The 23,796-nt window shown below is 47.4% G+C and overlaps 1 protein-coding gene across 1 annotated transcript; it reads left to right on the forward strand.

The window, feature by feature from the left end:
• Positions 1-2,255: 2,255 nt before the first annotated feature.
• On the forward strand, positions 2,256-4,526 carry LOC119392933 (uncharacterized). Its single transcript, XM_037659841.2, has one exon. The coding sequence runs from the start codon at positions 2,271-2,273 to the stop codon at positions 4,491-4,493; it is 2,223 nt and encodes a 740-aa protein (XP_037515769.2). The 5' UTR covers positions 2,256-2,270; the 3' UTR covers positions 4,494-4,526.
• Positions 4,527-23,796: the final 19,270 nt, after the last annotated feature.

Below are 23,796 nucleotides of genomic sequence, written 5' to 3' on the forward strand. Positions count from 1 at the left end.
CGCTAGCCCAACTAAGAAATGCAGAGGCTGCGAACTACCAAATCCGCCGACTGACCACACGTGCATACCAACCTGTCGTCTGTGCGGCAAGGAGCACCTCACGGGCGATAGCCGCTGCAAGGAAATCTTCAGGATCCCCTACACCGTCAAGCGCCGACAGTGGGAAAAGCACCGACAAGCGGAGGCACACAGAAGCAAGACACAAGAGCCAGGCAAGCAACAAACGCTTCAGCACACCAGTCGATGGGACCAGCAACGCTCCGGCAGCCGGCAGAGGCAGCGGCAGGACCGCTCGAGCTCCTTTCCACCGCTCGAGTCTACCACCCCCAAAGGGCGATTTCAGACTTCCTCCCAGAACAGAAAAGAGCCGCCTGCAGTCACCCAGCAGCATGGAGCTTCTTCTCCTCTGCAGCATCCACCTGCGCCACCGTCATCTTCCCCCGACCCACAAGGACATCAACAACCGGTGAGTACGCAGGAGGGAACTCCCAGTACTTCAGACACACATAAAGCGATTGTAGAACTGACAGCAGTTATACAGCAACTCATAGTTCGAGTGGAGGCTCTCGAACATCGAGCCACGTCACACACCCTATCTCCGCCGGCCGCGCAGTCACCACCTACGGTAGAACGTATGGAAATCGCGCTTTCCAGCGGACACAAACACAAACGCAAGGCCCCGGCTGACAACGATCCTAAAGCCGAAGACTGGCAAACACGTCTCGACAGACTCGAGAAAAAATACGAACTCACCCACACTCACATCAGGGCTCTAGAAGCGCACATCGAACGTTCACTTCACACAATCGGCTCACAGGTCGCCCAACAAATTGAGAACCTGAGCAAAAGCATAGAAGCCCAGGGAAAACCCCCAGCTATCGCTGAACCCGCGGCCGCTGTGCCGGCACTCCCTCCAACGCCAGAACTTTCCCAGCCTAATCATGGCATTCAGCTCGGCTAACACAACCGTCTGGCAGTGGAACTGTCGGGGGTTCGCACGAAAGCGTCCGGTCCTCCAACAGTTCCTCACCGCAAGTGATCGCCCCGAGCTGATAGCCCTCCAAGAAGGGGGAAAGAACACGCAACTTGCCGGTTTCACAACATACTTTTCAGAACGAGTAAAGCCTCAAGTAGCCACCCTCGTCAAACGTAACCTCACGGTCCTGCAGCATAATTTGGATCCTACCTTCCCCGAACACGTATTGTTAGAAGTATTACCTCGAGCCGGGCGCAATCGTCGCACTAGTTTGTTTGTGCTTAATGTCTACAGCCCTCCACGGGCCCGTAAAGACGTTTTCGGACCCCTTTTCCTCAGTGCCCAGGAGCTAGCGCGAGGGCAGCCTCTCCTTATCATCGGTGACTTCAATGCGCATCATCGCGCTTGGGGCTACCACTACGACTCGGCCAAGGGCAGACGCCTCTGGAATGACTGGCATACCCACCAGCTCACCCTTATCACAGATGTCTCCTACCCTACTAGGCTCGGTTCGGGCCTACACCGAGACACAACGCCAGATCTCGCCTTTACGAGCTCCGGAGTCGAAGCTTCTTGGTGTCATACTAACGAAAATTTTGGAAGCGATCACTTCATGCTCGAGATCGTGATAAAAGAGCCCACGAGGCAACGTACACGGCCGGCTAAGGTGATCGACTGGGACCTTTTTCGCGCACACAGGAAAGAGCAGGACGCGCCTCCCACCATTACGAACATCAACGCATGGACAACCGAAATTGTCAAACAGGTGGCGGACGCCACGCAAACGGTCGACGTGGAAGACACAGTCCCTTACTGCGACCGTTACTACGCCCATCTCTGGAAGCGCAAGAAGTCGCTCGAAGCCCTGCTGTCCACTCGAAAATGGGACCGCGATATCCGCCGTCGGCTGGCACGCGCCCACACAAACATAGAGAACTATGCAATCGAACTCACCCGGCAGAGCTGGTACAACATTTGTTGCCAAATGAACAAGACCCTTAACACTCGAAATACGTGGAGCCTACTCAGACATCTGCTGGAACCAGCTGGAGGAAAGCTCCAAGCACGCCAACAGCTAGAGCGAATCTTCCACTTGTATCCTGGCACGCCAGATGAGCTCAAACAAGAGCTAATTGACACCTACATTCGGCCCAAACCGGCAACCAGCCTCCCCTTTTATCAGGGTTCGGACAATCCTACCTTAGACGCTCCGATCACTTTAGCTGAAGTCCGAGCAGAACTTAATCGCCTTAAGACCAACTCAGCAGTAGGCCCCGACCGCATTTCTAACACAATGCTTAGGAATCTAGACGACGCCTCTATTCATGCCCTCACCGACTACCTTCAAGAATGCTGGGCCAGCGGTACCATTCCGAAAGAATGGAAGTGCGCCGATCTAGTCTTTATTCCTAAGCCGGGAAAACCACCCACCTTGGCCAACCTCCGCCCCATTTCTATCACTTCCTGTGTGGGGAAGTTGATGGAACGTGTGATCCAGACTAGACTCCTTCGCTACCTCGAAGACAACCACCTCCTACCAGACACGATGTTCGGCTTTCGCCCTCATCTAGCAGCGCCGGACGTTATGCTTCTTCTTCATCACCAGGTCGTCATGCAACGCACCCTTGACACAAAAGTCATTGTTGGTCTCGATGTTGCCAAGGCTTTCGACAACGTCCTCCACGAAGCGATTCTTCGACAACTACAGACCCTTGGCGTCGGACATCGTACGTATGCATACGTGCGAGACTTTCTCACCGACCGAAAAATAAAACTGGGCGTCGGCACGGCAAATTCCTGCATCGTCTCTCCTGGCAACCGCGGCACACCACAAGGCTCCGTTCTGTCACCGCTGCTTTTTAACGTCGCACTGATAGGACTACCTAAGCTTCTGGCTGACATCCCCAACTTACACCACAGCCTGTATGCTGACGATCTGACTCTTTGGATCACGCAGGGCAGCGACGGCCAGATCGAAGAGGCTCTCCAGACCGCCATCGATCGTGTCGGTAGGTACCTCGATACAGTTGGCCTTAGCTGTTCGGCGACTAAGTCAGAGTACATCATCATCCCGTCCCCAGGACGACGTGCACCAAAGGTACTTCCTGAGATGAACCTCCAGGTCCAAGGTAACCCCATCCCTCGAACGGATCACATCAGGATTCTAGGCCTGCACTTACAGGCAAACGGCAGCAATACTATTTCGCTCCAACGCATCGACCAGTCGGTTGTACAGATCGGACGCCTTCTCAAGCGAGTCTCCAACAAACACCGAGGTATGCGAGAGTCCAACCTCCTGCGCCTCGTCCAAGCCTTCATCTGCTCCCGCATCACCTACTCTGCACCTTACCTACGTCTCACTCGCGCCGAAAGCGAACGGCTAGAGACGACACTTCGTAAAGCATACAAAACGGCCCTGAGTCTTCCCATGTCCACAGCCACTCACAAGCTTATGGCTCTCGGCATCACCAACACAGTGAGCGAGCTGATCGAAGCTACCCTCACCGCCCAATATGAGCGGCTGTCACTCACACACGCCGGCCGAGCGATACTGCAGCAAATTGGGATCTCACCAACGAGGGCGGCCCCCAACTATGCAGACCTCACACCAGAATACCGTCGAAGTCTCTGCATCCCTCCCATTCCCAAGCGGATGCATCCGGAACACCACGCCGAGAGACGGGCCGACCGGGCACGTCAGTTCGAGAAGCGCTTCAGCGGACGTCCAGACGTCACGTATACGGACGCCTCTTACCACCCCTCGAAGCCAGCGATGGTGGCGGTGGCCCTCGCCCCCTACCGTAGCTGGCACACAGCATGCAGCATTCGCAAAACAGAAACGGTCACCGCAGCAGAAGAGGTTGCCATCGCGCTTGCGCTAGCTGACCCTACTACCAAAGTTGTCATCAGTGACTCTCAACAAGCCATCCGCAACTACGATGCCGGCCGCATCTGCCGCCAGGCATTACACATTATAATTTCTGCTCCCCCCTCTTCTACATCCCGTTTACTCCTTTGGGCTCCAGCCCACGAGTCGTTGAGCGGAAACGCCCAGGTGCACACACTCGCCCGAGATCTTAGCTGCCGAGCCGAGTGTAGGGTTCACCGCGCCGCTTCCCCTGATACAACTATACCGCGCGACTCACTACTCACCACTTATACGGACATCCTCCAGTATTACCGACTCGGAAGATGCGTATACCCCCCTGCACACCACGATCTAACAAGACGTGAGGCCGTCCAATGGCGCAAACTACAGACAGGCAGCTTCCCACACCCCCTCTTATACAGCAGAATCTTTCCGGAACGGATAGCGCCAAGGTGCAAACATTGCTCATATCCGGCGACACTCACACATATGGTGTGGACGTGCACGCACTACAACACAGACAACACAAACACTCCAGAGTCGTGGGAGTCCCTCTTGCGTACCTCCGAGCCAGAAGACCAACGCCGGCTCATCCAGCGCGCGGTGGAGGCTGCGGTATCCCAAGGGATCCCCGCCGACCTCCTCTGAAATAGCGCAACCAGTCTTCGTACTGGTCCCCTCTTTATTATTTTTTGTTTGTTCTGGGAGCAATAAAGATATCACCACCACCACCCAGCGTCAATCCGGTCATGATAGAGTTCTTGCGTATGCCAGCCGGCTCCTCTCCCCTGCCGAACGCAATTACTCTATTACTGAGCGCGAGTGCCTGGCGCTTGTATGGGCAGTTGGTAAATTCCGCCCCTATTTATATGGTCGACCTTTCACCGTTACCACAGACCACCACGCTCTATGCTGGCTTTCAGCACTCAAAGATCCAACAGGGCGCCTAGCTCGTTGGTCTCTGCGCCTCCAGGAATTCACGTACACAGTGGTCTACAAGTCCGGCCGTCTACATCAAGACGCCGACTGCCTTTCTCGGTACCCCGTTGACGATCCAGACCACGTAACGGATGACACGTCCATCTGTATCTCCTCGCTCTCTGCTTTCGGCAACATCGGTGACGAGCAACAGCGTGACGCGTCCCTACGAGATCTAATCACCCGCCTGAATACTGACTCGACGGACAGTTCGCTTCGCATGTTCGTCATCATAGACGGTATCTTATACCGCCGGAACATGCGCCCAGTGGGACAGGAACTACTAGTTGTAGTACCCACTCATCTCCGCTCGACCGTACTTCAGCAACTACATGATGTACCAACGGCCGGCCACCTTGGTGTTGCCAGAACGTACGACCGTGTCCGCCGACGCTTTTTCTGGCCCGGCCTCTACCGTTCCGTACATCGTTATGTCGCTTCTTGCGAGTCGTGCCAACGCCGGAAAAGGCCAGCTGTACACCCCGCCGGGCTCCTTCAACCCATAGACATACCTGCTGAGCCTTTTTTTCGTGTCGGCCTCGACCTTCTGGGACCTTTCCCACTTTCTCACAACGGTAACAGATGGGTCGCCGTCGCTACGGATTATTCTACCCGTTTTGCCATTACGAGACCTCTCCCGAGCAGCTGCGCTACAGACGTCGCCGACTTTTTGATACAAGACGTCATCTTACATCACGGCGCTCCTCGTCAACTCATCACAGACCGAGGCCGCTACTTTTTATCCAAGGTAATCGAGGACCTACTTCGCTCTTGTGCAACCAAGCACAAGCTTACAACGGCCTATCATCCCCAAACGAACGGACTCACAGAACGTTTGAATCGCACGATCACTGACATGCTCGCCATGTATGTCTCGACTGATCATCGCGACTGGGACATTGCTCTACCCTTTGTCACTTTCGCTTACAACAGCTCGCGCCACGACACTGCTGGATATTCTCCCTTTTACCTTTTGTATGGAAGAGAACCGACCTTGCCGTTCGACACGCTCGTACCCATCCCTGACCACATCTCCACCGAATATGCTCGCCACGCTATCAGCACAGCCGAAAAGGCCCGTCAGATCGCCCATCGACGCCTTTCGGACTCGCAACCCAGCCAGAAACATAGATACGACAGTTGCCACCGGAACGTTCGCTTCAATCCGGGTGACCTCGTTCTCCTGTGGTCTCCGTCTCGGCATGTTGGCCTGGCCGAAAAACTTCTGCCCAAATACTCCGGCCCCTACCGTGTGCTACGCCAGGTGACTCCCTCTGGACCCTACGGCGCCCTCTACGTCTTCAAACGTCGTCCACGTCGCTCGCCTGAAGCCGTACCTTTCGCCCACCACCTGCTAACAGGCGCCGAGTCGGCGCTTTCGCCGCCGGAGGTCGATGTAGCGGGGTTGCAGCTATGACTATGGTGAGGTGTGCAAAGAAGAGGCAGACGACGTGTCGGTGTGCTGGAAGTAACAACCGCCATCTTGACTGCTGGACCATCCTACACTGTAAATAAGTTATAAATATATTCGCAACAATATTGAACTATTCGAGTCTAATATTCCAGGTTTTGAATATTCGAACCCCCTTGATGATTAGTACTGTATAGCTTTACCGAGCGGCCGTGGTATAGCGCTGCTCGACTCCGCCAGAATACGCCGACGAACGCTGCTCATGATATGCAGATAAGCGCACTGCAGAGCGTACATTTCGATAAACCTACTTTTGTGCTCGAACGTGAGTGCCCAAATTACGCCGGACTTACGCTACCCTTTTGGTGTCATAGTTTAGTCGACGTGACTAGAAGGCCCACATTATGCACAAAACTGCTTCATTTACGCAAAGTCTTCGATCGCGTCGTAACGCTTGTGTCAAAGCTAAACAATGCGGCATAAGCAGCTGCTCGCTGACTGCTTCTGAAAACATCCATTGGTACAGCGCATAGGATCTAGCGCAATTTTCCTTATATTCTAAGATAACTGAGCAAACGTTATTGTAGTGGAGAATGCACACGAAGACGACGTGCTATCCATGGAGCCACCTATATTATGTCTAGCCCACACTAATAAACTTCAAAAGCCTCCAGGGTTGTTCTGGTGCAGCTTGCTGATCGCTTACATATAACTGATTGACATTAGCGACAACCATAGCGTAAATGTAGAAGCACAACACTCTTTTAGAAGCGTTTCCATCCTTTAAAGTGCCATCTGCCGAACACCGCAAGTTCCACTGAAGCCGGACCTACACCTATAAAAACTTCAACCGTTGTGTGAACGAGAAGGTTTCAGAAAATAGTACTCTAAGTAGAAAACATTATTTGTTGTTTATACTTAATTCCCAGAGAGTGCAGTGCTCAGTGTAAGGCTCCATCTGCTACTATAATATATATATATATATATATATATATATATATATATATATATATATATATATATATATATATATATATATATATATATATATATATATATATATATATATAAGTGCACCGGGTGGATTTTCGGCCGTCTGCGATCATGTTGAAAAAAATCGTGCTACTATGTGTGTATGTGCGCATGTGAGAAGTTGTTGACACGCTATATTTCGGTAAAAAAAAACTAATGCTGGGCGCCTTGAACTTTGCGCAAGGACGGGAAACTGTGTCGCGCTACATAACTTATATAAAATTTTCGGTTTGAGCTAATTATACGTAACAATTTTTTTCTTAATATGAAAGCTCCGATATTTCATGACTTTGATGGTTTATTAATTTTTTGTCTCAATTTTCAGTATTTTTGGCCTTGACAAGAAACAGCAAAATTCTGAACGACTGGCATTTTTAATTCAAGCAAAAATTTCTTCGCGAGCATAATATTCACGATGTAGGCATTAAAAGTTCGTATAGTAAATGACAAAAATACTGCGGGAGCGAATGAAGCCATGACATTGTCACAATATTGTGTCAAATTTGGGAAAAAATAGCATTCTTGCACATATTGCAGCTTCATTTTCGCAGGGTAGCGATCCAAATAAAAAACGCCAGGCCTGCGCTGAAACCGCAGCACAGTCACAGCGAAAGCTGGAAGAGCGGCGTTTCTAGAGCCCGTTAAGCTCTCTGGGGGCTACCATACAAGTACACTGGAAAGGTACCCACTACGCCATAAATCACAATTTTTGTGAAGTTGGGAAGTACCTACTAAGCCATTATTCGTCATTCCGCGGAGAAGCGAGGCACCAGCTACACGTCTGTAAGGCATTATGTGCACTTTGTTGACGCGACGACTGATGACGATGAAGAATTATGGCTCAGCCCTTTGTAATGGGTTGGAATCTTTAAACTGGCCACCAGTTATGTAATTTGCGTTGGGTGACGCCCGGTCGCTATTTCCCTCTCCCGTCATGCTGTATAACATACGTTGACGCAGGAGAAAGACGGGGGGAGGGGGGCGAAGAACTTTACTGAGACCCCGAGGAAATGGATCGTGCGCTTATGGGCTTCCTTGGCAACCAATACAGGTGCACTTGCGAGGAACCAACTACGCTATAAATCAGTGTAATTTTACTGAGACCCCGAGGAAGTGGATCTTGTGCTTATGGGCTTCCTTGGAAACCAATACAAGTGCACTTGTGAGGAACCCACTACGCTATAAATCATTGTAATTTTTTAGAAGTAGGGCAGCAGGCTGTGTCATTTTTCGTCATTCTACGGAGAGCGTTGGTACCTGCTATACGCATGTAAGGCATTATGCGCACTTTGTTGATGCTGTGCCTGATGAGGATGAAGAATTATGGCAGAGTCCTTTGTAATGGGTTGGAAGCATTCAACAACCTACTCGTTGCGCAATTCGCATTGTGTGACGCCTGGTTACAGAATTCGCGTTGTGCGACGCTTGGTGCTTATTTTACTCTTCTACCACGCTATATTGCATATGCTAATGTGGTTCCTTCCCGACATGAAGCCTGTATAGCACCTTTTTGCAAAGCAGTTCCAAGCACCGGCATAGCTCAGAGGTTGAATACTGGGCTCCCACGCAGAGGGCCCAGGTTCGAACCTCGTTCCATCCTGGAATTTTTTTCTTATTTCGTTTTTTTTTCTTATTTCGAGCGATACTGGGTACGGACACCGGCGGCGGCGGCGGCGGACAACTACGGCGCCAAAAACGGCCGGTGAAATGATCTCATAACAGCTTTCGCTGTAAAATATGACTCATAGTTCGTTGGGCAATATGCTTTGTTGTTAAAATATTGAGAAAATTTCAAAAGAGCAACTTTTGTTTTAAGCGATAAAAGAATTTTCGAACTGAACCACCATAAGTTGGCTTTTCCCCGGCCTTGGCGGTCGCATTTCGATGGAGGGGAAACGCTAGATGCTTGTCTACTGTGCGATGTCAGTGCACGTTAAAGAACGCCGGATGGTCGAAATTTCCGGAGTCCTAGACTACGGCGTCCCTCATAACCATATCATAGTTTTGGGACGTAAAACCCCAGATAGTAAATTAAGTTTACTATTGTCTCACCTTCACTGCACAGCACGGCACGTCAGCGCGGGATTCCAGCGGGTGCCGTTTCGCAGTGTCTAATGCAAGTCATACGACTGCTTGTCACTTATTTAAGTAATACGGCTGTATACAATGTCAAAAACGGCAGTAGCGCTAAAACAATGAAACGGTACCTTCCCGCTTGGATCATCAAGGGGCAGGTAATATTCAATCGCTTCATAGTACAAAGGGGCAAGATTAATATGTAGTCGATGGCCTGTAGGACAGTTCAAGAGCATTGTCTTTGGCTTCTGATAATTCAATTAGACGACCTTACGTAATAATTAACATCGTAGTTATACTATAGTTTGCTAACCCTTTCACATGCTATGTACACAGTTGTGTACACCCGATGTTCTTGCTAATTGTATCAACTATGGGTTAGGAAAGAGCAAGATATATCGAGATTTGGATGAATTGAAGCTCCTGTATGATAAATGTGTCTTCATTTAACTTCATTTCGCAGTGTACTGTTGCATATGATCACTTTGCTGAAGGCACTACCACGTTCGACGAGTGGTTCGACGTAGCCCTTCCTGCGAGCCATGTGAAAAGTGTAAGGTTTCTTTGCTCAAAATGGGCGTAACCAAAAATGAACTTGCATTATATTTCTAGCCTGACATTTCATTCTACTTCTGCCAAAACAGACCATCAATGACTTCAGGATAAACAGATATTTAATTACACTAAATTAGGATTGGTTACTATAACAGCGTTTAATCCTAGGAGTGTTAGTCAGCGCCACTAGTAGCTATGGGGGTGACTGTTGAACACACTTTTTAGCCAGCTGGTGTTACGGAGTACCTGTTAATTTTGCTAGCTGGCAGATATGATCACTCAGAATCACATTCTAGATAAATTTTTTTGAGCGTTGCGAACATTGGCATTTTCCTATAGAAGAAGGCAAGGTTTTCTAGCTTTCTTTAGGCGCTTCGAGATGGGTTTACAATGGCACAGCTGTCCAGGGGCGTAGCTAGAAATTTTTTTTCGGGGGGGGGGGGGGGGGGGGGGGCACCTGCTTGATCTGAAGTGGGGGACGGGCAGGCAGATGTGACCGAGTGTCATTTTGAGCTCTGTAGGCCATGGCAAAAAAAATTTCGGGGAGGAGGCACGGGCCCGGTGTGCCAAGCCCCGCTTGCCTACGGCCATGCAGCTGTCTTCCTGACATCACATAAAATTCAAGAAACTATGGTGGAGGTCACTGGGCCACATAATTTATTGGTCCAATATTTAGGCCTATGGGAATGAAATACTTTTCTATTTGTTTATTATTGCGGCTATAATTCATTGCCTAAACAATGCATTATCTTTTTTTTCTATTTGAAAAGTGTTATACTTCCATAAACCCTCTAGAGTGCACTGTATGATATGTTGCGTGGGCGGTGCCGTGCAGCCAGTTGTAACAAATGGATGGCCGTCCTTGAAGGTGCTTTTTCTCAACAACCCCTACGTATTAAACTGTTTTTGTGTAAGTGGAAATCCCTAAAATCAAGTGATAAAGAAATGACAAAATCCTTATCATTTTAATAAAAAATGGCCTCAATTGTCTAGCAGATTTTCTTGTGCGCATTCAGACGGCCAGCTGCCAATAACCGATGACAACTTATGCGGGACAAGAACATCGTTAACATTTGTAACCGAAGTGTCGGTGAATGCTACAATGTGGTCCACCCAGTAAGGGAACCTTGTGAGCTTTTTCCGTGTTTTCGCGCATTGGTGCCACCATTCGGCAGTTCTTGTCGCACTGCCCGCGGGAAGTTGCGTGCGAGCAGCGCGTTAGTCCGAGCGCTGCGAACACACAGCTAAGCCGAGTGTGTCGAAGGTCACGAACAAGCGCCCAAGAACGTGAAGCTCCTAAGCGGAATGACCAACGGTGTAATTTATTCAAGTGACCTTAGACCACTACGCCAAGGAGGGCTCTCAGAGAAACCTTCAGATCCCGGTAGGTTACATAGGTCGTAGATTTGCTCAGCTAATGTTTATCGATACGGAACATGAAAGGGCAAGGTCACCAGGATCAGGCCCAAGCTGCAGCGATCGCTAGTGGCATTTCGCGTAATTTTGTCTTATCTTGTTTAAGCGACTATCAAATAATGTTTCTTATGCTGCCTAAAAACGTGAAAAATTGGAAGGTGCGCCAATTCAACTCTGCCAGCTTCTAGTGTGCAGAATGTAACTGGCATGTTATTACGCTGTGTAAATCATCGACGTTATTTCATTTGACACTGGTAACGAGCGTTGCAGCCACATGTTTTTCGCACTCTCCCTATCGAGATTTTTTTTATTTGACGTATGCCGAAGAAGTACCGAAGAAGACACGAACAATTCCTCGAGAGAGGCTGCAATTCTTAAGCCTTCTCGAGCTCTCTCCCCGGAAGACGCACATATTGCGGTCGCTGCGTAAACAAAAGCCGGTCGAAACACGATCCACGCGAAGCCGGGATTTGTAGTACCTTCGCCTCTATTTACCTTTCTCCGTAGCGTCTTCGAGATCTCGGAGAAGACGTTGGGTTCTTCGTCGTGGCTTCCCCGGCCACCCCTCTCCTCGTCTTCCGGTTTCGTGACTAGGTTGCTAAGAACTACCTGCCTTGAAAAGAAAAGCGTAGTCGCCATTTTCTGGGAGTAACGCCAGCGACCAGAGAAGAGAGACGCCTCGCGATCTCTACTGCCGTGCTTCCTAGTTTGTGCAGCCTGTACCCCACGAAATAAACGGCAAACTACGGTGCTATAAAGAAGCCGTGAATTTCGACTGTGGTAAGCACGGGCATCGTACATCAGCGTGCTGTCAAGCAAGTAAAATATTGACGTTGATAGTACGCGAACGCTGTAGGTATGGTAAGCGTATTAGAGAATGAACAGCAACGGGAAGTTCAGTCAGTGGCCAAGCGGGGCGAACACAAGCACCAACAGTAACAACTGTACTTTCTTTCGTTTCTCTTCTGGAAGCCGCATTTGCCACTACAATCGAATACTCTATTGTTACACGGCAGGTCTCGGTACTATAGTCTTAGGGATTATGTAAAAGGACATCGAGTGTGGTGCAAAAGGTCGCGTCAGAGCAGATTATCGTTAATGACCGCAAATGTGGTTGGTCTTGTAAACGACGTTATATGCAGTTGACCCCTCGTCTTTCTGGTGCCAAGACTTGTTTTACACGACGTAAGTGGCCTACAGAATAACGCAAGGCGAAAGGAAAGCGAGGCGGGTAGTTTGGATGAAAAATCATATGATGCGTCTACGACTTAATTCAACCAATCTGGAAGTCGCTAAACCTGCGAGAAATCCTTCAGATTCAACATGAAAAAACGGTTTTTGGTAATTTGGTGTTTGTATCTTTCGAGTTCTTCAGACTCCTTTTTTTCCATATATCTGCAGTGCGTGAATGAGCTCTTTTCAAGGTACTCGTTTATCAAACGGACAGGATCGGGCATGACGTGGAAACCCACGAGCTTCCCTCTAGGATATCAGGCTCCATTCAACGTAAAACAATGCTAAGGCTTACTGGCACAACCTGCGATTCGCTGATGACATTGCATTGATGAGTAACGCGGGAGACGAATTACAGCTCATGATTACTGAACTGGATACGGAAAGTGGAAGAGTAGGTCTGAAAATTAATATGCATAAAACTAAAGTAATGTGGAACAATCTTGGCAGAGAACAGCGCTTTGCGATAGGTGGCGAGACACTGAAAGTTGTAAAGGAGTACGTCCACTTAGGACAGGTAGTAACCGCGGAGCCGAACCATGAGAATGAAATAACTAGAAGAATAAGGATGGGATGGGGCTCATTCGGCAAGCCTTATCAAATCATGAATTGTAGTCTACCACTATCCCTCAAGAGGAATGTATATAACAGCAGCATCTTACCGGTACTTACCCACGGAGCAGAAACCTGGAGACTTACAAAGAGGGTTCAACTTAAATTGAGGATGACGCAGCGAGCGATGGAAAGGAAAATGATAGGTGTAACCTTAAGAGACAGGAAGAGAGCAGAATGGGTCAGGGAACAAACGGGAGTTAAGGATATCATAGTTGAAATCAAGAAGAAATGGATATGGGCCGGGCACGTAGCACGTCGGCAGGACAACCGGTTGTCATTAAGGGTAACTGACTGGATTCCAAGAGATGGCAAGCGCGTGAGGGGGAGACAGAATATTAGGTGGGCAGATGGGATTAAGAAGTTGGTAGGTATAACGTGGCAGCAGAAAGCACAGGACAGGGTTGATTGGCGGAACTTGGGAGAGGCATTTGCCCTGCAGTGGGTGTAGACAGGCTGATGATGATGATGATGATGATGATGATGACTGGCACAACACTATTAGTAGAGAGAGCGAGAAGCATGGAAATGCAAGGGTGCTAACCAAACGCAAGCACATTTGCCCACCCAGCACTGTGGGATGGATAAAGGGGTGAAAACAGAGGTTAAATGAAGCAATTCCAGTTTTACCGCAAGGGCAAAGCAATGAAAGCGTTAGCAGGAAATTGTAGTGGTATGCGAACTAAGGCTAGCAGCTAAGTCTTTTGGATCCGGTCTTGCATAACTAAGCAAAACGCTGGTGTAAGAGAATACGGCCGCTCCAGGGAGCGCAGCAGTTTTCTTGCAGTCTGTACGCGTTGAGAGCCCCGCATGTAGTAGGGCATGCGAGCCGTTTGCTGATGCCTGCCCAGATACAGCGCGCGCCAGCGATCGCGACCGCTCCCTCATAAAGTTCACACTTGCTCCTTGAGCGACACAGCACCCCCTCCCCCGGCGTCCCTTCATGCTCCTTCAAGATGGGCGGAGCGCTTCCTCTCTGCTTGAGCAGCGATAGACGGTGGGCCACGCACGCGGGTGATGTTATAGCACGTGCCCTTCGTGCAACGGACATGGGCTGGCTCGTTTCATCTCTGCTTCAGCTGCGTTCATCGCCCCCGCTCGCGCGCTTCTACCCGCGGGTAGAACATATGATGCGCGGGGGGCAAAACCATCTATAGCAGTCACGTATAGCTCTACTATATTATAGCAAGGGGGTGGGAAAGGGAAGTGAAGGTGAGTTGGGGTAATGTGAGTGTGAGGAGGAGGGAAAGAACGAGGGGGACTGAAGAGCATAGCATAGTCGTGTGTAGTGCAGTATAGCAAGGGGAGGGGATGGAAGTGAGGGCGAAGAAGAAGAAATAGTAGAGAAGGAAAGGCAGGGAGGTTTCCCAGTTCAGGAAATCCGGTTTACTACCCTACACACGGGAACAGGGTGGGGGGAATTTAAAGATGGAGAGGAAAGAGAGAGAGAAAGATAGCACATGACGCAGCACACACAGAGTCAGTCACAGTCGGTCACTCTTGCGCGGTGCGCGGCATTACTGTCAGAGCCACTTGTCCAAGTCCGTTTCTCTTAAAAACCTCAGTAGTGCCTTCGTCGCCTTCAGCTGCGATGTCTTCTGTTGACGACATGAAAGAACAGTTTCAACAGACATTAGTCTACTGTCAAGGTGCGCTAGAACGGACGCCAGTGACTCTCTTTGAAGATTATATACCGGACAGTCGCACAGGATGTGGTGTAGCGTCTCCTCGCAACGACAGGCATCGCCAAGAGCGCTTTCGGCCATTCAAATGCGAAAGAAAGAGGGTGAAGAGGAAGTAAAGGAGGAGGGAGTAGTAAACAACAGCATAGACGTGTATAGTATAGTATAGTGCACCAAGGGGTGGAAAAGGAAAGTGAACGTGAGGAGAAGGGATGTGAAGGTGAGGAGGAGGGAGAAAGAAAGGTGGAAGGAGAAGGTAAAGCATTGCATAACCATGTATAGTATCAAGGGTTTGGAAAAGGGAAGTTAGGATGAGGAGGAAGGCAAGGAGGAGGGCGAGCGTGAATCATAGCACAGCCGTGTATAAGCAAGCGGGTGGAAAAGATAATGAGGGTGAGGAGAGAAAAACGAAGAGGAAAAGCAGGCAGGTGAGGAGGCTTGATTTGAGGGTGAGAAGAAGAGAAACAATGAAGGGAGAGGGCGCTACTGCATCACAAACGAAGGCTTCCTTTCCCGTCCTGGACACCGCACAGGCAGCACGTTTGGAGCGCCAGCACGCGCTTGCCGTTAACGCGAGCGCCGCTGAAGGAGGAGGAGGAGGAAAGGTTGGCGAGAGCAAAAGATGCAACTTCTGCAGCCCTAGTATGGGCAGGCGACTCCCTTCCCCGCATTGCCTACAGCTTTCACGTCGCGTGCAATTGTAACACTTTCTCTTTTTTTCTTCCTTTCTTTATCTTTCTCTCTTTCTGGCTCTTTTTCTCTCTTTTTCTTCTCTGTTTATTTCTGTTTATTTCTTTCTCTCTCTGTATATTTCTTCGTCTTTCTCGCTCTTTCTCTTTTTTTCTTTCTTCCCTTTCTCTCTCTTTCTTTCTGTCTATTTCTCGCTTCCTCTTTCTCTCTCTCTTTCTGTCTTGCTGTGTGTTGTTTCTACTTCTCTTTTGTGGCTATTTTTTCGGTCTTTGTGCAGTTTTTTCTGTGTTTTATCCCCTTTTCTCTCTATTTCTTTGTTTTTCTTACTTTCTATCTATTTCTTTCTCTCTCTGCCTGCTGTCGTTCTCTCGCCTGTCTAAGTTATTACATCCCACGTCGGAGACATCGGCGCACGTTTTGCGGGAGCAAAGCAGAACACGAACATGTGGAAGAAGAGGAAAGAGAGAGCGGGTGCCGGTTCATGACGATGACAATTTTTGTTGGCGACTAACGGGCCCTCTCCAAGCTTAAACAGCTCCGCTGTTAAAGAGAGAGAGAGAGAGAGAGAAGGAATGTAGGAAAGGCAGGGAGGTTAACTCCCTGCCTTTCCTACATTCCTTCTCTCTCTCTTTAGAAGGCGAGTACTATTTCGGCGTATAAGTTGCACAGAGAAACATTCGACCAAAAATAAAGGCTTTTTAAATTGTGGCTTTAGGAAAAGAAGCACTCAAACAACTTTTGTAATTCATTTTTCTTCTACCTGCTTGAATCACGTATGCACATTTACTACTCTCGTGTCGTTGCCGTAGGTCCCTGAGCATCAGCGAATTTCGGCGAGACCTGGACTTGAGTGGAAGTATATACATAATATTTATGTCATTCCATGCAGCTACAAAAGTCCTATCGCTAGCAAACATCCAGACGCAGCAATTGATCTTCTGGATTTGAGTTTTATGCTTCGGGGGCAGTCCAGGAAATTAAAGCAAGAGTCGCGTTAACCGTGTGCACGGGAAGGAACGTGTCATTCTTAATAATCATTAAATTTAAACTGAATCGTAACCTTCACACATATGTAGTTAGCGTATTTACTATGTGGTCCAGGTTCACGTCTTGCAGGGCACACTTACCACTGGTACATTCCGATGCCACGTACACATAATGGTTTTCAACTTCTTCACTACGGTCTTCCAAGCACATGGAACGAGTTGAAATTTATGTATGAGAATTTAACTCGTTTTTAAACTATGTCATAATCCAAGTGCTGTGGTAAATGCTAGATATGTTTCCTTCACTGAGTTTCGTCTTTCCCTTCTTTTTCATTTTCTGTAGTGATAGCTTATGCACGTTCATTATGTTCTATATAAGCAGTGTCTTGTTAATTACTATTTATGCTACACGAACACTGCTGTATTGTTCGCCTATGCTAATTTTGTTGTATGGAGAAGCGGGACAGTTAAGCTCCATGGGAGCAGCTTCTACCTCATTGTCTTCGGCCGTCTATGTTGTACACGGTGGTTTTACCAATGGGGTCAAACTAATAAACTAGACACAAAGCAACTACAAATTAGCGAGTTGCCTCGCACGCCCCGCTTTGATGAACATGCTACTCTTATTTGTCAATTCTAATGTCTATATCAGCTGTTGTTTATCACAGATTAACTTCCTGCGTGTTTGGTGACACGCTGATGCCAAATTAAAAGTGTACGGCTACTGTCATTTACAACAACGTTTTTGAGAAAACTGTGCTTTTTGGCTATTCTAGCTATTCTTGCTGTACACAGAGCGCTGAGCAATAGTGTACATATGCAGTCATGAAATGCTAAGAAAGAAAGGGAGAGAGCAGGGGGAACAAATTTACATTTAAAAGTGTGGCACGATAAAAGGGCGTCTTCTAAGCGAAGCAAACTTGCCTGCTTTCCGGGATATAAAAGGTTGCAAGGAGTGAAATAGCGCGGAGTAAAAACAAGCACGTCCACCTGTCCTGGATCTTAAATAATACGTGTCCACATGCTTCCGTACGGAGTCTTTAAGGTAAGTGCTCAGCTCGCAGAATGGACTCGCAACATTCCAACAGCTTTCCTACATTATCTGGGCATGTTCCACCGCGACACACACCATCAAACACAGCAAGAACTTGTTTGGGGCAGCGCTAAGGAACACACGGACAAAGACACATAGTAGACGCCACGGGAGCTGACTTACAACTGAACTTTATTGCATTTTCCAGTGTATTTATGTGTGTCATAATCGCTCGTTGTGACAGCCACGTTCGACGATGAACCAGCTCGCCCAAACCAAAGTTTTGCTACAGCAAGAACCCTAAACTTAAGATAACCACGCCCGAGCAGTGGGAGGCCACGCTGCTCAGCGCGTGCCCGGATGACCAACTCTGGGCAGCCCGGCTGGCCGAAGACGCCGCCAAGACCCAAGGTCTGGCCACCGCCTGAAGAAGGGGGGCTCCGGTAGGGCTAGTCTCCGGTCCCCTGCCTTCCATGGCTCCAGCAAGGACAAAAATAAAGTTATGTCTCTCTCTCTCTCTCTCCTGCAGGGTTAAACATCTTCGCCGCTCAGATTGTTTCGTTCTTCTAGCATTTCATTCTGCAGTCGCGACGCTGTCGTTACTAACATAACATTACGACCGTCAGTTCTTCGTGCAAGCGAGTCACCATCGATCCGCTCGAAACTTAAACAAGCCTTTTCTCTGGGAAGTCCTGGCAACCAGCTGTTTCGCCCGATGTCGAAACACCGAGGTTTTCAGTTGTGGTGGGGATGCCGACCTAATTGGATTTTCTTCGTATTAGTGTGCGCCTTGGATGATTTCAAGTAAACGCTCACTTAAAAAGATATCAGTTGTTTACCGCGCGACACGGTCTCGCAAGAAAACTGTGTATATGCGTACGTAGCACATCTTTTGGTACTGATTATTTGTTTTGAGCATTGTTGCACCTTCGTGTAAATGACATCCTGTTCATGAAAGAGGTTGCGAAATGTCTTGGTGCCAGTTAAGCCAGAACAGGACGGTAACTAATATATGTCGCGTCATGGGAACTTTACATTGACCTTATAGCCATGCGCAATAGCACGTCACTTGCTGAACACATTCCTGGATATTTACAACAGTTAATATTGAGGAAAATTGTTTTTTTTTCCCGAGAAGTGAAATTCAACAGTTGGTATGAAGCCTGCTACTTCCAGCTTCTCCATTTGTATCCAGCTTAAAATGCTTGCGCCATCGAAATCTTACAATTGTTAGCTTCTTCAATGGGCGTTGTTCTCTTACAGGAAAAGCACGCTTTACAAACCTCAAAAGGTGGCAGTCGCAATGGGTCGCAAATACTACGTGGAAACCCGTCGTAGTATTTCAGCAGGCTAAAGTGTTGTGCTGCTAAGCGAGAGATCGCGGGTTCGGTGTCCGACCATGGCGAGTGAAGTTTGATGGCGGCGCAATTCAATGACACCCGTGTGCTTGATTTAGGCGCAGGTTAAAGAGCCACTGGTGGTCAAAAATAAGCAGGTGTTCCCGATTACCGCTCCTCATAATCATACTGTAGTTTGGGCACGAAAAACCCCAGAAGTTAATAATTATTTTTATTAATGGCGCGAATTGCCGATCGCATGCAGATTCAGTATCTGTGGGCTTGTGTCCAGTTTATCCTCACCTAATGCGCTTCTGCATGGGCACAAATGTTCCTAAATGTAATTGCTTCGGCGTTCCCATGACCCGCGTCTATTATATGGCTCGACCCGCCTGCAGATACATCATTGTCCACTTGCGATAATATATTAATGAAGCCAACACACAATAAGGCCAAAGAAGGCTCCGGGGTAATTATTTTGTAGTTTTTACCGTAATGATGTGGTATAAGTACGAGATAAATGTAAAAGAATTACATTTGACAAGAAACAAAATTTGCGTAGCTTGCACTGCAGGCGCAATGCTAAAGTGTCAGCGAAGATGATGTCCACCTAGGTACTCCTGGGTGTTGCAGTTTTGCTTAGTTCGAGAAATTTTCTCTTTCCTTCTTCCTCTATTTCTTTCTTTTCTCTATTCTCTCTGTTTTGTGTGTCTCTTTCGCCCGTGTTTATTTCTATTTCTTTCTTTATATATATATATATATATATATATATATATATATATATATATATATATATATATATATATATATATATATATGTGTGTGTGTGTGTGTGTGTGTGTGTGTGTGTGTGTGTGTGTGTGTGTGTGTGTGTGTGTGTGTATTTCTACCTTTCTTTCTGTTTCTTTCTCTCTTTCGTTATCTCTATTATACTATTTATCTTTCTTTCTGTGCTATGCTTGACTCCCTCCCCTCTTCCTTTTCATCCTCCTCATCCCCACTTTCCTTTCCTACCTCCTTATTATATTATAATATACAAGACTACGCTATGCTCTGCTAGCGTGCCTGGATAGCAGAGTGTTTAGAACGCTCGCCTTCGGATTGTGGGTACGCGGGTTCGAATCTCGTCTAGCGAATGTTTTCCCCTAGAAGTTCTCTCTTTCTCTACCTTTTTTCCTCTTCGTCTCTTTCTCTCTCTGTACTCGTCTCACCCATCAGAGTTATTGCATACAGCACCGGAGCAATTGGCGCACTTTTTTTTACAGCAAAGCAGAAGATAAAGACGACGACGTCGAAGAAGAGGACGAAGAGAGAGAGCGTGCCGATCTCGCGGAGCAAGTGAGCGCAGCTGTGGAATTTGCGGTTGCTATTTCTGAGAGGCGCTCCGAGGGGTTTTTCTTACATACCGTTTTTTGTGCACATCAAAGTTTTTACGGCCGGTTTAAACAGCCTTGCTGTTAAAACGTTATGTGCCTAGGTACCGAACCTACAACCTTCGTATAACGCATTCGATGCTCTGCAATTGAGTTACGACAGCGTTCGTTCTCTTATTCACATTGTTGGGCGTTTACGTGCCTGTAATCCTGGGAATATTAGCGCCGTTTTAGCCATGGCGGCAAGATTTGAACACTCTTTTTTGCTAGCTGGCGTCCCGCAGCACGTGAACTTTTTACGATAGTGTTCAGTATGCATAAAGCAACACTTCATATTGTAGCGTTCGGTAATTTTTAAAGTATACAGCACCTGTATTAACTTTGCGGAAACACACACGATTCATGTCGTTAGGCTTTATGGTGTCTGGCGGCCCTAAAAACATGTGTATGGCTGTAATTAAATCTAGCGTTAGACACTATCGTAATCCCGGTCAATGTTTTATGATACATAATGAGTTAGGTTTAGGTAATGATTAGGAACCTTATAAAAACGACAGATAGCTTTCTAACATGCACACAGCTATTGTTGTTGCTAAAAAAGCAGGTCCTTACGTCCGGCTTTTCAGTGAATTCCCACGCAGGTATTGTAATTTACGATGTAGACTGCTGTTCACTTATCTATATATTATGAAAGAATATTAACGTTTTCGTACTTCACCTAGCACTGCTCTGCTTCCTATCCTAAATATTCCAGCATAACTCTTCACAAAGTTTATTTGATTGCTTCTCTGACTAACACCCTCCCTAAATTTACGAAAAAAAAAAGACACGGACGTCGAGGACCTCATGCTAAGTCTATGTCTGCCCTCATTTTACTCGCTTGATTGCGGCGTATGTATTCTACAGAGCTTACTCACTCCAGCATTAATACAAACTAGAACCACCCAGCGCAACTCGTTGCGTTATCCACAAACATTTTTATTCTTGTCAGAGAAATAAAACAGCACAAAGTATATCGTAAAGAAATTTTTTCGTAAAGATGGTTACGCACATGAAGTCATTGAGCCCTATGACGGTAATTAAGCCGTCTAATCGTTAGAATTACCGATTAAACTAAATATAATCCAGAATTTCATATCTAGTGACATAAGCGAGTTTCATACAGCGAATACCAAGTATATGCTTTTTGAGACAGAAATCGTTTCATCGTTGCGCTGGTTCGATGTCTAGAGACAATATCGGAGGCAGAGCTCGCACGTCGTCTCTGTAGCAGAAAGTATTTGTTCCTGGCTGTTGAAGGTGTCCACCGAAAGGTTAAATGTGAAGATGATATATTTAAACGCGCTGCATTTGAGAGCTGATGATATATAAAGCGATGGCGAATAGCTGCTAACGCGTTCAGCATGAGTTTTTTGTCCTCTTAAAATGGAACGTCTACACTTGATATTAAAAAGTGCGGAGAGCGTAGCAAATGTAACACAAGACGAAGTTCGAAAACATAAAACGTGACGACGCTCGATGGAGTTATGTAAGTTTAATTTTGCGATAGAGCCTAGAACATTTCGTGACAAAGCAAAAAAAGAACAAATTCTGTAAGATCTTTTTGCTATCTTATATACTCTTTTTTATCAGCCCCTAGAGAAGGTTTCCGTAACTACATCAGTACGACGAACTGCAGAGCGCGCTATTTTCGCTGTTGACCTTTAGAAACCCATTTCGTTGAATTTGGAGCAAAGCCTCGGGGCAGAATTCCAGAGGTTCTTTTTATAACAAAGTGAATGAGCTCACAGTTCGTCGTTATTTATGCTGCAGTGCTTTGTTATTTTACTCCACAAAAGCCATCTTCACCGTGAGTTGTATGAGGCCTGTGGGATCATGCTGGAAAAAAGAACGGATTTACGCGGACCACGAAGTGGCGCTTTTTCGGGAATGAGGTTATTTGGTGACCGTAAGCTGGAACGCTGAAAGATCCGGCTATAGGGCCACCGCGAGGCCGAATTTTGTAAGACAGTTTTCTGAATTATAGAAAAATAAGATTCTTGAAAGTTGACGCTGTGAAAAAAAAATGTAATTACGATTACTTTATTGCGGTATACTCGAAAGGTGATAGCGCGCAGAAGTATTCCGTTTGCATTAACAAAGAGCAGAGTCGGAACCATGGTTCCTTGCTCTTTTATTATACGCCGACGTCCCCAACCCCTGCGCGGCATACCAACGCTGCGATCACAATTGTATTGCGGTCAGAGGCATTGGCTGAATGCCTTAAGTAGCCGTACTGTCGTAAAGTGCTAGCTCAACAATCAGATGGATTGCGTTTCAGCCAAGATTACAGTGCCGAAAGTTGACACTCGGTGACATTCACGCAACCGGTTGACGCTTCTGAAATATACTCCATTAGTCTCTATGTCACGAATTCACAGCGTTGGATCAAGCTTTACGAGTACATCAAAGCATTCCTTTTACTCCGGCGTGCATTCAGGACAAGTTTCATGTCGAGCGAAATTCGCCGCAGTCAAATGTGCACAACACGTATACTTTCTGTGTAACCGTAGCACATCGCCGGCTGTTGTATAGGCCATCATTCGAGCATGATTCCATACAAGTACGACAGGGTTAGATATTTCGAGGCACAACTTTACCATAAGCGCATATGCTGACTACTCCTCCTCCACATTTAAGGTTAGACAAGAATTAGCAAAGCGTGACTAAACGCGCTAATTAGAAAGGCAGATGCTGCCTTGATGGAGACAAGTCCACTTATCAAAACGTCGGCTTAAGTGACATTCCCTGCTTAACGATATTTAATCACTTCAAGTTTCCACTTTCCCCGGAGCTTCAGCCTTGTTTGTTGGAAGTACTGGGCAGGGGCGTAGCCAGAAATTTTTTTCGGGGGGGGTTCAACGATACTTTATGTATGTTCGTGCGTGCGTTTGTATGTGTGCGTGCCTATATACGCAAGCAAAACTGAAAAATTTCGGGGGGGGTTTGAACCCCCCCCAACCCCCCCCCCCCTTGGCTACGCCCCTGGTACTGGGATATGAACTTTTACACTCTTTTGAACGTGCAGCTCGATGTTAGCGGTGCATATCACTCTCACTAGCGTTAAGCAAGAGCTTCTAAATGCCCGCATATGCTTGAAAAAAATCTTGGAAGTAGCCACTTCATGATAAATAGTTCTTTACGAAATACTTTGTGAATTGCAACGTTGATTCCTAGTCAACTTGACCAGTTAATCTTATTAGAGCAATTTTATAGCGATATGAATGAGCTTTCACTATCTAAGAGAACATCAGACTGCCTGCGCGGTCCATTATATCCCGGTTTTCCTTGACCAGTGTCCCGTTGCCCCTTCTTCATATCATACGTAACGTCTCCGTGTGTGGGTCTTGCATTTTATGCCTTTCTCTGTTTCCTCCTCTCTATTCGTCATTGCCAAGGGCGTGTTCCAGTTCGGTATGATTTCCACACAAACTCTCTAGCACCTTTGCTAACTCACAATTTACGGTGTCTTCCAGTCAAAGCCGTCAAAAGCAAATG

This window comes from Rhipicephalus sanguineus, chromosome 5, assembly GCF_013339695.2.
Source record: "Rhipicephalus sanguineus isolate Rsan-2018 chromosome 5, BIME_Rsan_1.4, whole genome shotgun sequence".
In the NCBI taxonomy this organism is placed as follows: domain Eukaryota; kingdom Metazoa; phylum Arthropoda; class Arachnida; order Ixodida; family Ixodidae; genus Rhipicephalus; species Rhipicephalus sanguineus.

What these genes read in the sequence shown, in the direction of transcription:
- LOC119392933 (XM_037659841.2), top strand. Translation starts at nt 2,271, where the DNA reads ATGCTTAGGAATCTAGACGACGCCTCTATTCATGCCCTCACCGACTAC.